Source organism: Chrysemys picta, chromosome 3, assembly GCF_011386835.1.
Source record: "Chrysemys picta bellii isolate R12L10 chromosome 3, ASM1138683v2, whole genome shotgun sequence".
NCBI classification, from domain to species: Eukaryota; Metazoa; Chordata; order Testudines; family Emydidae; genus Chrysemys; species Chrysemys picta.
In genome coordinates, this window is record NC_088793.1 from 44,073,383 (window position 1) to 44,088,487 (window position 15,105).

Genomic DNA, 15,105 nt, shown 5'->3' on the forward strand with positions numbered 1-15,105 from the left:
TACCAAAGCTTTTGATACGATCTCCCTCAGTATTCTTGCCAGCAAGTTAAAGAAGTATGGGCTGGATGAATAGACCATAAGGTGGATAGAAAGCTGGCTCTACGGGTAGTAGTCAATGGCTCCATGTCTAGTTGGCAGCCGGTATCAAGCAGAGTGTCCCAAGGGTCGGTCCCGGGGCTGGTTTTGTTCAATATCTTCATTAATGATCTAAATGGACCCTCAGCAAGTTTGGGAGGAGTGGTAGATACGCTGGAGGGTAGGGATAGGATACAGAGGGACCTAGACAAATTAGAGGATTGGGCCAAAAGAAATCTGATGAGATTCAACAAGGACAAATGTAGAGTCTGCACTTAGGATGGAAGAATCCCATGCACTGCTACAGACTAAGGACCGAGTAGCTAGGCAGCAGTTCTGCAGAAAAGGACTTAGGGTTTCCAGTCAACGAGAAGCTAGATATGAGTCAACAGTGTGCCCTTGTTGCTAATAAGGCTAACGGCAATTGGGCTGTATAAGTACAAGCATTGCCAGATCGAGGGACATGATCATTCCCCTCTATTCGGCATTGGTGAGGCCTTATCTGGAGTACTGTGTCCAGTTTTGGGCCCCACACTACAAGAAGGATGTGGAAATTTGGAAAGAGTCCAGTGGGGGGAAACAAAAATGATTAGGGGGCTGGAGCATGACTTATGAGGAGAGGCTGAGGGAACTGGGATTATTTAGTCTGCAGAAGAGAAGAATGAGGTGGGGGAGGGGATATGACAGCTGCTTTCAATTACCTGAAAGGAGGTTCCAAAGAGGATGGATCTAGACTGTTCTCAGTGGTAGCAGATGACAGAACAAGGAGTAATGGTCTCAAGTTGCAGTGGGGGAGGTTTAGGTTGGATATTAGGAAAAACTTTTTCAGTAGGAGGGTGGTGAAGCACTTGAATGGGTTACCTAGGGAGGTGGTGGAATCTCCTTCCTTAGAGGTTTTTAAGGCCCGGCTTCACAAAGCACTGGCTGGGATGATTTAGTTGGGGATTGATCCTGCTTTGAGAAGGGTGCTGGACTGGATGACCTCCTGAGGTCCCTTCCAACCCTGATATTCTATGATTCTATGACCTGAATGTGGTGTCGCGCTTGCATTTAACCCTATACTGTGCCCTGTTTCAGTGGACTGATCACTCACTGAAGCAGCAAATAAACAACATACTTCTTTATCTGAAGAGTGTATCTATGAACCTGTGGCATTTTGGGTGGCAGGAAAGAATCAGTCAACAAATACCGTTTATATCAGCTACTTTTAAATATGCAGAGCAAAACTATGTGGGGTTTTCCTAAAATATAAAGTCTCTGAACTAACATATTGTAGGCTTTTACTAATACAAAATTGTCAATGACTTCGATGAGAGATTTACATTAGTATAATCTGCAGGATACCCTACAATGTTAACTTTTTGTAGTTATGCAGAGTACATCTCAACAACACAACATCCAAATCTGCCTCATTATGATATGGTCACATAAGCCTTTGACTTGTACTAACATATCTCTCGTGAAGTCTAAGGCATTACACAAGCATAAAACTATTTTAAGTTTAAGGAGAATTAGGCCAATAAACCCTTACTAACTTTCCTTTCCACTTATATAATCTTGAAGCTGTACATAAACATTTTTAAGCTACTGGAACATATAAATATCAAGCAGTCCATGAATGCATTTTAAGATGCCTCCGGTGGTAAAGGATCCAAGGGAGGGTCCTGGTCTCCCTGCTCCTGGGCCGGAGCATCACCTGCGCTTGGGTCCAGGACGTCAGGTGGTGCGGACACGGAAGCCTCCATGCCCCCTGGCGGAGGCCGAGAGATGGTGGACTCTGGGGCCCTTCTAACGGAGTGGCCCGAGCGAGAGGTCGAAGTTATTGGAGCCCCTTGCGCCTGATGGTACGCCCACGGGGTCCAGAACGACCAGTGAGATGGGCCATGAGCAGGGTCCTCTGCTACCTCCTGCCAATGGCCTATGTCCTGCTCCTCGGCTTGCCTCTGAGGGGGGTATGCCGATCTCGATAAGTCCTAAGAGGAGCGAGACACCGATCTCGATGGCCATGGCGGTGCCGAGTGCGCCGAGACGAATCCCGTGGGCTGCGGTGCTGCACGGTGCCGGTCCGGAGATGTTCTATCTCCACGCGGTGCCGGCGATCGGTGCCGGGATCGCGATCGGTGCCGATGACCTCGCCAATGCCGGGAGTCGGATCTGGACCTCGACGATGACCTGGAGTAGGCCCGGTGCCGGGAGCGGCCTCTCGACGTCGAGCGTCGATCGTAGCGGTGCCGAGAACTACGTCTCGATGTTGATCGGTGCCGACGATCATAACGGTGCCGAGAAGTAGAGCGGTGCCGCGACGAAGATCTTGGCCGCGAGTACGACCGGTGCCGAGGTGATATCCGGCGCCGGGACTGCGAGCGGCGTGGGGACCTGCTTCGGGACCTGGACCGGTGCCGTGGTTCCAGCCCCTGCGATGGAGGGCGCATCAAGGCAGGTTTCCCCCTAGATTGGACCGGACGAGTCAACGGTGCCGGCGGTGCCGGTGGTTGGGGCGGTGCCGGCTCCGTGAGAGCGATCAAGTCTCTCGCCGTCGCGAAGGTCTCTGGGGTCGACGGGAGGCACTGTATCACCGCCGGTCTTGGTGGAGACCCTGTCTGCACCGGACTCAACGGCCTCGGAGCCGGAGTCGACGGTGCTGGAGGCACCTGTTTCCGGTGCTCCACAGGCGGATGCAGCTCTACCCCCGGCACTGGGGGAGCCGGCGTCTTCGGCACGGAGGTCCCCGTCTTATGGGCTTTTTTATGTCCCGGGGATAATGAACGGCGCCGAGGCACTTGCTGTGCTTGCGGTGCCGACGAGGTCCGGTGCCGTGGAGGCTTGTCCGACGCCACTCGCGTGGTCGGAATAGTCGGTGCCGCCGGGGCACTGCGCACCGAGGTGCCAGGTGCCGGGGCCTGACGCGCTGATGGAGCGTCCGGGCTAAGTGCCGCCTCCATAAGGAGTTGCCGGAGCCGAAAGTCCCGCTCCTTCTTGGTCCTCGGTCTGAAGGCCTTACAGATCTTGCACTTATCTGTTTGATGGGACTCTCCCAGGCACTTCAGACACGAGTCGTGCGGGTCGCTCGTTGGCATAGGCTTAGCGCAGGAGGCGCACTGCTTGAAGCCGGGAGCCTTGGGCATGAGCCCGGCCACGCGGCCGGGGGAAAAAAGGGGGAGACAACCCCCTTAATCCCCTTGAACTATATAACAACTATTAACAAGTGAAAAAACCAACTATTTAACTATAAACAACTAGAACTATAACTATAACTGTGAATGACTAAATAAGCTAGGGAGAGTGAAGAACAGCTATGCCGTGCTCCACAGTTCCAACGACCGTCAGGGGCGGTAAGAAGGAACTGAGGGGGCGCCGGGTCGGCTGGGGTATATATTCAGCGCCATGAAGGCGCCACTCTAGGGGGCTCCACAGCCGACCCGCCGGTGTTGCTAGGGTAGAAAATTCTCCGACGATCGTGCACGCAGCGCGCGCACACCTAATGGAATGGATATGAGCAAGCACTCAAAGAAGAATCACATCTTTCAAACTCACATTTTCACAAGATCGTGTTGATTAAATCTGTGTCTTTTTGGTACCTAAGTGTTGTGTTATCGGTGTCAACTAGATTTTAGAACTCCCTATGAACCTTTATTTCACATACAAGATTTTTGAGTTTTTTTTCTATTTTTTATTTGTCTTTCTTGTGTTCTTACAGATCTTAGTAATGTATTTAATACCATTTTCCTCCATCTATGTGTGTCTACCTGTGTAGGTTGAAACTTATCACCATTGCATCCGAACATCTCCCAGGAGATAATATCCAAAATTACAACAGAATTCAGTGATGTGATTTTCCACTCTACTTCGGTGAAGCAGCTAGCCTCATTTTTTTTTTTAATTTTCCTTGTGTCTTCTTTTCTTTCCTACTTCCTCCTCTTATAGGTCTCTCTTCATTCTCTTGTTAAATGTGCAGAGTTGTACACCAATATGTAAGGAAAAGCAAGTGGCATCATGTACCCAGAGGCATATCCTGTTCTGTGCTCCTCAAATAAGTAGAACCCTAACAGCCGCAGAACTAGTGTAATTCTATTAGAGGAGAGGATAGAGGTCTTCGGGAACCCACAGGTGCTCCTCCTCCTCTATGCACCCAGTTCCACAGGGTTTTACTATCTTCCAGAAGGGAATTTGGGGTAGCAGGGTTGGTGGTCTGTGACTTTTACATGTGTTAGACATTAACCTGATGGAATGGGGAGGTAAAACCACCACAGGGGTTAATGCATCTCTGAGCCTGCAGTTGCTCCATTACAGCTCCATGGCCTAGGGAAGGATTACTTTGGCTGTGTGCTGTGATAAGGCATGTGGCCGACAACATATACACACACAGTTTACAAAATCTGGACCAAGGCACGCATTCTAGCACAATATGCCACTTGATCTGCTCTTTGCTCTCTGCAGCTGTTCCTTAGTTACTGCATCTGTTTAGGCTATTTCCAAGGCAGACAATGTTCCTGGATTTCAGTAATTTTTACTAGTTCTCCCATCATAGTTTTCAACTTCTGTGTTTGGCTCCTAGTCTGGTATTTGCCAGCTGCCACAAGCACCATGTGGAAAGCTGCTTCTTCCTGTGATTTTTATATGGTGTTTTTGACATTAATTTAAACAAAACAAAACAAAAACATTTTGTATTCACTGTATCCCAGGATGACCTTTTTAAGTAGCAATTTGTATACTTTTTAATTACTTTTGATTCTGAATAGAATTTGTAAATCTCACCAACTAATCTAAATTAAAATGGTTATGTTACAAAACATGATTAGTATGGAGCTCACAGGACATCCACTCTAGAAATATTGGGCCAGATTCTATGTTAAAAAGTAGCCTTTTTACACCTCTCTGCTGGCAGCTTAAACCTTTTGCAGAGGTTTCTTACCAGCATAAAGCAGGTGCAATAGCTCTATGTAGCTTCTCTGCAGGCTTCAGTATTGCCACTCCCTCTCCTTTCCCATAGCTATTGTAGGTAAGGAAAAAAATCTGGCTCATTGTATCCTCATCAAACTTTCCAACAAGCTTTACAGCTGGCACTTACATTAGTTCATTAACTGACATTAGCAACTGGATGCCTCAAAACTGCACACCCTACATGAATGAAAATGTGGTTCTTCTTAGTTATGAAACAATTTATAAAATTGTTTTAAAATGTTCATGACCAGTCATTTACTCTAGTTTTTAACCTGAAGTCATCAATGAACCACCTATCTTTCCAGCCTCACTTGAATCATATGGTGAAAGATAATTTGTACTAGAGAAACATTTCCAAGTTAGTGATATATTATCCCTATTTTTTATTTCCATTTCTATGTTTTCATTAATGTTGATGAAACTACATTTTTTTATTTTCTTTGAAAATCTGCTGGAGAAATATCTTCACATGGAAATTTATACTGCTGCCTACTGAAACCACTATTTCTAGCATGTTGGCTATGTGGATCAATAATTTGGTGTCTCAAGTCACTGTAGAAGATTCCAGTCTGAGGTGGACATTTTCTTCCAAATTCCATTGGTGACCACAGACATATATCCTCTTCATAAGTAGTACATGTGAGAGGCCCATGCAAGGAGGAGTTGGCAATAGATTTCCATCTAATGGAATAAGGACCATTCTCACTTTGCTAAGTATAATTAATGGTTCGTCACCAATTACCATTTCACACATTTCCACTCATTCCTTGTGACAGTAAGTATGCCAAGCCCAGGATGGAGCATGACCTACTCCAGTGCCCTCTCATCTCAAATCAAAGTGCTTTAGCATTCCTCATGAATTAGCATTTGACAAAATAAAAGTTATCCAGTCCCAAACTCAAATCTGGCCCTTGTTTCCTAAAGCAGGTAGGAATACCACATATAACAGTCTGATGGCTGCAAGCTCCATGATACTCATATGTAATTTCATGTCATCTAGTGATCAAGTTCCTTTAATTTTTAGATTGTTGCAAATAAGCTCCCCAACCTGTCTGTGATTAGTGTGCATGTCAGGGAAGGAATTGAAAAGTGTACCCTTTTTCATGGGCTTCTATGTTCAAGACACCAATGCAGTTCTGTAGACCTTCCTCTCTATCAAATGTCTTATTGAACAATATACTGATTAGAGCAGAGTTGAAGGAGTTGCAGGTGAAGTCTGGCAAGCAGCTTGCATGTCATGCATGCAAACTGACCTCTTACATAACAGTACAAGACACATCTGGAGAATGAGTGCATGTAGCAACTGGAACCTGTCCTCAGGCAGGCATGCTTTTTTCTGTTATGGAGTTGATCAAGGCATCCAGGAACACTTTGTCTTCTACAGGGGATGAGTGATGATTTTTCATAGTTCATTACGAGGTGAATAGAGAGAGAGTCCATTCCAGGCTTGCTGTTTTCTCACACTATATTTTGCCTGTGATCAGCCAGACATCCAGGAGGGATACTAACACCACTAGGCATTTTGTGAAGACTCTTGGTGGACAGTCCGAATGGAAATACCTTATATTGGTCATTATTTGGTTTTACCATGAATCTCAAGTATTTCCTGTGGGCTGGGTAGATGGCTATATGAAAGCATGAATCTTGCAAGTAAAGAGTTATGAACATGAAGAGATGGAATGATGGAGGAAAGCATTACCATCCTGAATCTGAGGTTGGCATATGTGTTTGTTCAGTCTCTTCAGTCTAGAATAGCACTAAGAACTCCCTTTTTCTTCAGGTTAAGGAAATATAATGAGTAGAAGCCTCTTCTGTTGCTTCTAAATGGAGAAATGAGCCCACTTTTTTGTAATAGGCTGTCATGAAAAGACCTCTGAAGAGGAATGGGATGAGGAGGGTGTGGAAATGAAGGGGATAGCTGTGTTCTACACACATTTGTCCAAGGTGATATCAAACTAAGACTGATAGAATGGGTCAAAGCGGCTCCCAAAGATGGCTATTGGCTCCTGATGAATTCTGATGTGTCTCTTGACATTCCTGTCAAATCTACTACCTGATAGATGAGGTGGTGTGGGCAATGGAGGAGGGGGATGATGGGTTCCTTTGAGTATTGCAATCATTTTCACAACAGATACTCTACAGCTGTCTACCCTGAGAACAGAAAAGACCTTGCTGCCTCTGTTTGGGCTGATATTTGTAGGGCAGCTTTCAGTAGGGAGTTGGTGTATAAATCGTTAGTGAATTGAGCTCTCCGCAGGCTTGGCAGTTTGGTAGAATTTTGGTGTTTAAACAAAAGTGTAACGGCATGCCAGCTAATTTTTATCAAATTTCTCCAGAGTAATTTAAAGGTACATTATTGGTGTAAGATTGTTTTTTAAAGGAAAAATCATAGTTTAGCAATAAGGCATTCAATGTTGTGATAAATTTTGGCAACTGCTACTACTTACCATCACAAACAGGCTGTAAACCAGACCAAGAACCATTAAGCAAGCATGTTCGTTCTGCAGATCCTCTCAGCTGATAACCCATTTCACAGGAGAAACGTAGTAAACTTTTTATTTTGAATTCATCCCCGAGTCTCGACCCATGAGGTGGTACACCTGGATCATCACAATATCCAGGACTATTTCCTGTAAAACATAATGCAGTAGAATTACTGGCAGATAAGTTATATTTAACTGTATGTATAGTAAGAGTTACACTACTAGCTAGATTGTTTCTGTTTTAATTAATTAGTTTGCTTCTGGGAGATTGAAAGAAAAAAAGTATCTTGTATGTCTATATCTGAATCTGATAAGAATTAATTAAAGCTCACAAAGTGATAAAAATGAGTGATACAAGACAAATATTGCTATTGAAAACATTCTATCTTGTGTGATCAATTATTTCTTCAGCATGTATAACTTTTTATATTTGCTCAGTTTTATTGTTCTACATTTCTGTTGTTATTAATTTATAACAATGAGCCCAATCCTGTTTTCATTAAAGTGATGAGTGTAAATCCCATCTACTGCTTATTAATATAGAGAGCTTCTGGTACAACTCAGAATATATAGACAGTGTATGTATTTTTTATTTTGTTTTTAAATCAAGCCACTATAGATACATTTTCTCCTTCTTCTCCAAATATGGAATTCTCCCACCAAAAACTTCCCTGGCTCAAGTATTAAGATAGGAAACACAATTCTACCTCAGTAACAATTTTTTAATTAGACTAGATTTTTTTTAAAATCAGACTTGATGATCATAATGGTCCCTTCTGACCTTAGAATCTATGAATCCATCAAAATCTTATGATTTTGAGGTCCAGTATTGCAAGGCCCTGAAGGTATAGAAACTGAAACTTCCTACCAATGTAATCAGAATGTCATCTTCTCACCACAGGTCTGGTCTCTTTACATCAAGTAAAATGGCCCAAACAGCATAGCGGGGCTATAAAAGACCCAGTTCTGGCTGGGAAAAAATTGCATAGACACTGGAAGAGCAGAGGGTATGTAATCATACGTGGTTTACCATTTAGTATCCTTGCTGTTATAGTTTTGTGTCAGGTATGTTGTGTGTGTGATAGCCTTAATGTTCTCAACAAAATTGTGTATAAATAAAAATGAGCATGTGTGTAAATGCAAAGCAGAACTGTGCTAGTGTGTAAATACTGTTTTGTGATATTTTATGTAGTATTGTACTGAACATACTACAAAGAAGAAGGCTACCTACATAGTGACAAAGTGACTGAGGGCAAATGTATCAGGATGTTTGAATAAAGAGCTGCAACTGAAGAAATAAAATAAAGCTGGAACAAAATATGTATTTGGCTGGAGTTAAAAAAAATTGCTACTTGAGTTCAGTTTTAATCATTTTAATTACAAGGTCACATTCACGTGATGGTGCATACAACTACCTGAACAGTGAGGGAGAGTTCCACTCCAGTGGCTATCTTCTTGGCACACTCTAGTAGAATTTCCTATGAGAGTTCGACTTGCTGTGCAAGAATAGTGAACTATAGATCCATATGTGAATTTGTCTCCTGAAAGAACTGCATTGGCAGGAACTCCAGGATGTCCACAAGAAATGGCTACAAAGGGGAAAGAAAAACATTAATGTCACATGGCTGATCATTTTCAGATCACACAAACATCTGTGACAGACTTCTAAATATGAAGTCAGGCCTACACAAAATAAACATAGTTGGGTTGCTCATGTCTCATATGTTTAGTTCTGTTGCTGCTGTGAATGATTTATTCGTCTTTGAATAGTCTAAGGTCAAAAACTACACTCTAAACTCATTTCTTTGACTTATCTTTCCCTCAATGATTTCTGCCACATCCAACAAGGCCCCCACCTACCCTCACAAAATCTTATAAACTAGATACACTGTATCGGCCACAGCCAGGAAAACAAGTCAGTGAGATTTTTAACATTTATTTCTATTTTTAAATACATGGGAAGTGATCAGATACCACAATGATGGGGAGAATCTTAATAAATAAGTAGAGCATAGATAGAAAGTACAAAAATATGAATAATTAAGACTGAAATTTTATCAGAGAAATTCATAGAGGGCAGTGAATGATAGGAAATAAAATCATACAGGCAAAGTTTTGTTTGTATAGGTGTTTCATTTAAAAAAAAAAGGCAAGAGTTGAGATTTGTTTAATCAAGAAACAAAATTCATTTAATTATTAAAGGAAATTCATAGCCAGACATTTTTTTTAATGGTTAGGTCTTCCATCAGGGAAGAGAAGTGAAGGGAAAAGAATTCTACATAATGTATGTAAACAGTCACAAAATTCAAATTTTATATATATATTTAATTTAATCAAACAATGTTGAATGATGAGCAAAGTTGTAACATCTCTGATCTGTTTGTGGAGAACTTGGGAAAAGAAAGAAAGGCTACTTTCATCAAACAGCATGTGAAGGCCATGATGTAAAGGGAAATTGAAATATAATTTTAAAAAATAATAATTCACAAGTACTGTTTTACACTGAAAGTAATAGTCTCTTTCTATTTTTACTGCTGAACTGAGAATTTTTAACAAAAAAGTTTCTATGTTGGATTAGGTGTTTATAACCCTATCCAAGCACTTTTAAAAAAAAGTTTGATACTTGGAGTAAGAGAGCGGAACAATGTCTGATACCTTTGAGGAATTAAACTCTCTCATGGTATTTGGAAATCTGCTTAAGACTTCAAATATCAACGAGCCAAATCTTATAGTCCCCAGTGAAAAACTCTAATTCAATTGAGAAAGGAATGTGAGATTTGTCCTATAGACAGTTAAAAGGATTTGTGTATCTCAGGAAAATAAAATGTTTAGATTTGAATTATAGTGCATCAGAGACAGTAAACAAGTGCCAATTTCTGCTCTCCATTGCACAGAGAACAAAATTTATCCAGGTCCGTGGAATTTCCTTAGTGTCATCATTTTAGTGGATGAGGGGGGAATGATAGACAGAGAGAAGTGGGGTAGGTGCCACAAAGGTCCGTATATAATTTTCATTATGTTGTGGATAAACATGTGAATGTGCGCTTGGGTGTATAAAGTATTCTTGCCAGTGGTTTATTTTTAAACTGTGTCTAAATATACAATATCTATATTTTTCTTTAATATTGATCATCTCAATGAACCTGTTTTTCAGAGTTACTGAGCACCCTCAGCTCGTATCTATTTCCACTGGAAATATGAGAGCTCTGTACTTCTGAAAAATCAAGCCCAGAGTGCCTCACTGCACAGATATTGGTTATGGAAGGTATGTAGAATGAGACAAAGAAAGAAAGAAAGAAAGAAAGAAAGAAAGAAAGAAAGAAAGAAAGAAGAAAGAAAGAAAGAAAGAAAGAAAGAAAGAAAACAAAATCACAGGTTTTACAGGACAAGACTGCTAATCTGGTTCAATCAGATTAACTAGTTGGTATATACGTGTATGCTAGTACAGTAAACCAGAAAGTAAACCATGGAATATATCATCAGCAAAAACAATAAAACCATTTAATGAGCATGGAAATTAAAATATTTTTGTGAGCTGTTCATATTTCCCTAAATGTCATATTAATTCAGAAACCTGATGTCAGAAATTAAATGGGGACCAATCAAAGGGAATATGAAAGCTAGTTAAATTGATCATTTCTAGAGATGTGAAACTCACTAAGATGATCATAAAAAACAGCAGAATTCACCAGAAATCTTTCTGAAAATAAATAAATGAAGTGGTGTTATTGGAATCTCCCTCCTAAACAAATTATCCTGTGCAAAGCTGCCCCATTTATCTCCTTCCACATGTGCACTAGCAGATAATAAAGACTCGGATGATTCTTCATTAAAAAAAATCCTAGTTCTCAGATGAACATTAATGGTTTTAGATTATTAACCCAAATAACATGTAATACAAATATAATAATTTAAAATCTCCCTGGGTATTTCTGGATATCAAAAGGACAACAAAAGGCAAAATTGTCTTTTTTAAATTGACTGACAGCATTTAAAATTATAGCTCCATTTGATCCAAAATACATTTGCATTTTACAAGTAAGGGTTGTCAGCCATCTTGGTTTTAGTGGAGTCTCAATAAATGACACAGTTCAGTCCAAGAAAAGTTCCCAAATACACATGGTTAGCCGTTAGCTAATGTTTCTGCCGTTTCTGACACAGGTGCATGTAAATTTAATTTAATGAATACTTACGCAAACATTTGGGTAGTGATCTATCCCACAAGCCATTAGCCTTACAGGTCAAAGCAGATGAGCCCAAGATGTAAAATCCCTTCTTACAATGGTACACCACGCTGATTCCATACTTGAAACTTTCAGGGTAATTCTGCTGCCCATGACGAATAGCATTTTCCACAAAGCCTGGATCAGAACAGTTCACCACTGCAAGACAAACATGTGCTTGTCACTAATTTGTAAACACAATGTCATGAATACAGATCAAGGGAGAACACTTTACATTACTTCACTAATGGCTCATGAGCAGGATCTGTGGTCATGGATCTCTGATTTTGGCTTGATTTTAGGAATCCTTACATAGTAGTTTTTTTTTTTTAAAGTGTCTAGTCCTTTTTGATATGAAGATACCATCCAAAGAGTAAGCATTCCTTTCCTAAAAAAAACTAGTCCCTATAAGAGTCTGTCAGGGCTGGCCTTTCAGACACGTGAAGAATGTGTGTGCCCTGACAAATTTTTGGACTCCCCTGACTAATTTGCAGCTCTAGTGATCATATGGAGCTCTAAGGCTGCTGCAAGTTCCTTCCTGTTTTCTATCTGTAGCTGCGCTACAATCATTGCTTCTGGCCGCAAGAAGAGCATCTCAATGGAGGACCTAACTTGGCTGAAACCCTTGGAGAACTGAGAATGAAAACAATTTTCAAACACTGGCAACTCTGCATTGACCTAACATAAACTGCTGAGCTCCAATTCTCCTATCAGTTCATAAAACCCTAAGGGTTCCCCATATCTGCCCCTTCCACCAGTGAGGCTGCAGGTTCTAGCTTCACAGCTACTCAAAACACTGGTGTTTCTCCAGCTGCAAGTATGGTTCTTAGCCTGTAAACCACCTATAATTCATCTGTGGGGGCTGCAGCGCAATCTTGATTGACATAGAACTGAAACAACGCAAGGCCATTTTCACAGTGACTCGTGCCTCCCCAGTAGCTCTGTGCCCCCTAAAGCTCTGCAAAGGCTCCCAAGTGGCATGGCTCTCATGGAATACTATGGGTGTTATTACACTATGTATGGAAGGATGCAGCAGATGCTCCCACCATACGGAGTCAGGTCTGCTTGCTAGTGTGGTGGAGAGAGGATCAAAAGCAACTCCTTCAATCCATTCCGTTGGAATGACAAGTGCCGCTGTAGTCAAAAGTTCTGCGCATTTTTCTGCTCCCTTAGAACAAAGATTGTAATAGTGCTTATCCGCTATGCACAGGACCATGGGGTGTAAGGCTCCTTGCTTCCTCTCCTCTCCTCGCTTAAGCACCTGGCACAGGGCTGAGCACAATCTGGCCCTGAGTATGTTGTTTTAATATGAAATCAATCAAATCAAACTATTTCTAAAGCCTACACTTCAATTTAAACAGCCCAGAACCTTTTTCTCATTTTGAGTTTCCTGTAATGTGCGCACATCAGCCTATAATAATAAAAAGAAAATACATTTCTCACTATTAATACATAGAAGGAAAAATATATGATTATTGGGAGATGCAGCACTTTATGTGGGAGATGACACACCATAAGGCAGCTTTCAGCAAGCGTAACCAATTATGTCCTTGTCACGTGTCTCTCTTTTTAAAATTTATATCCCCAATCCTTATTCTTTGAGCTAATCCTCCTTTTGTACATATAGCAGAGGCTCTTTTCCATTGGTAGAAGCAAGATCGTGATGTTGAGACTGAAATCTCCATGGTAAAATCTTCACAGTGATGTCTATTCTTCTGGCACTGTACACCACCAGTGTGGTGAAAAGCTGTTATAAATGCCATCCTCTGCTCCTCTCATCTCTTCACCACAGATGTAAACAAAGCCAGCAGAAAAGTTTTAGAAAATCAATTTATTCTACATGTAAAATAACCCACTGTTTTGGTATATATGGAGTAGAACAAATTGCACAGTGATTTCTAATAGTACGTTTTCGCATTTTACTAATGTGCAATTGTGAATACACACCAAGAGGACTTCTTATTATCAATCCATTTTTTAAGAAGTGAAATTCGATCATAGAGATTACTAAAGAGGAAAACATGAATATATTTATTATCAGACACAACAAAACCAATCAGTCTTTGCAAATGTTCACTCATTAGTATTCTCTTTGATGGAACTTTATTTAGTGAGGAAGGGAAGTAACAGGACAGTAAGGAACCTGCAGTATTCTAATACTTCATTATTGTGGACAATAACAGAATTATACTTTTTTTAAACTGATTTCTCTATTTTTTAAACCATAGTTTTAATGTTATGAAATGTCTATGGCCTCATTCTGCAATGGGCTCTTTGCGGGCAGATACCTGTGCATGTGCAGAGCCCCATTGACTTCAGAGGGAACTGGGATTCCACATAGAAGGAGCCTTACTCTTTTTTCCCATGCAAAATCACAAAATTCATATAACTTGTCTGCCAGTTAAACTCAGTTTCTTGCCATCTCTGTATTCAATTCATTTTATTCTCAGCAGTCTCCCCTTTCCACTATTTGCATCTTTAGTCTCCCTTGATTTGCTGCTCAGTTGCTGTTTTTCTTCCTGAAGCCTCCTCTCTAGAACTCCAGATGCTCATCACAAGAGGTTTCACTGTGAGTGCCATGACCAGCACACCCTTAGCATACAGGTGTAGCCTTCTCCTGGAAGCAAGCACCAAGAAGGAGACTTGAGCCACACCTTGAGAGAAGAGCTACACAAGTTTTAATAATGTTGGAAAAATACAGTTGTTTCCTCATTCATTGTTCAAGTTACTATCAGTCTGATATTGCTTCCAAAATTAGGATGGAAACCAAAATCAATCACAGCACTCTAATATTTCCTGTACTCCCTTATTACAGCTGTATTACAGCTCCTTAAGTACCAGTGAGGAACAAATACTGTGCTGTATCTGGTCTTGAAATAGGATTCTGTTTTATGCTCTTTGCTAGGCACACAGACTGTAAAAGGAAAAATCTTATATTGCTGTTATAGCTTTCTTCATCCCATATATACCATCATATTTCACCTTTGTGTTAATGAACACTATACTGAGTTTTCACTCCAGCTGACAAGGATTTTAGATTTTTTTGTTTTGTTTTGTTTTTGTTTTGTTTTAAAACACTACTGCAACCAAATTATCTGCACTCTAGTGGACAGAAAATACAATCTGTTTCATCAGCTTATATCCATAAGACTAAAAGTTACAGTATTGTGCTTTGTACTTTACAATGTCAGTGTTTCACTGTATCCAGTCTAACAAAAATCAGCAGGTATTTCCAAGCCATTCTACACAATTTCAACTTATTTAAAAAAGAATAAACTGTGAGAAGTCAGTATGTTATGGTCAGTCTTTGTTTTTATTTATATATATTTATATATATATATATATATATTTGTGCATGGTGTCTTGAGGGGAGATTGTTTTGG

General features: G+C 40.9%; 1 protein-coding gene across 5 annotated transcripts in view; it reads right to left on the reverse strand.

The window, feature by feature from the left end:
- Window positions 1-15,105, reverse strand: part of CSMD1 (CUB and Sushi multiple domains 1) — a 1,932,406-nt gene that overhangs the window by 55,502 nt on the left and 1,861,799 nt on the right. For all 5 annotated transcript variants that reach the window (XM_008163737.4, XM_005289701.5, XM_065587776.1 and 2 more), the window contains 3 exons: window positions 11,693-11,881; window positions 8,915-9,088; window positions 7,464-7,646 (listed from right to left, as the gene is read on the reverse strand). In XM_008163737.4, coding sequence (XP_008161959.2) covers window positions 7,464-7,646; window positions 8,915-9,088; window positions 11,693-11,881 — 546 coding nt within the window. The remainder of the gene's footprint in view (window positions 1-7,463; window positions 7,647-8,914; window positions 9,089-11,692; window positions 11,882-15,105) is intronic.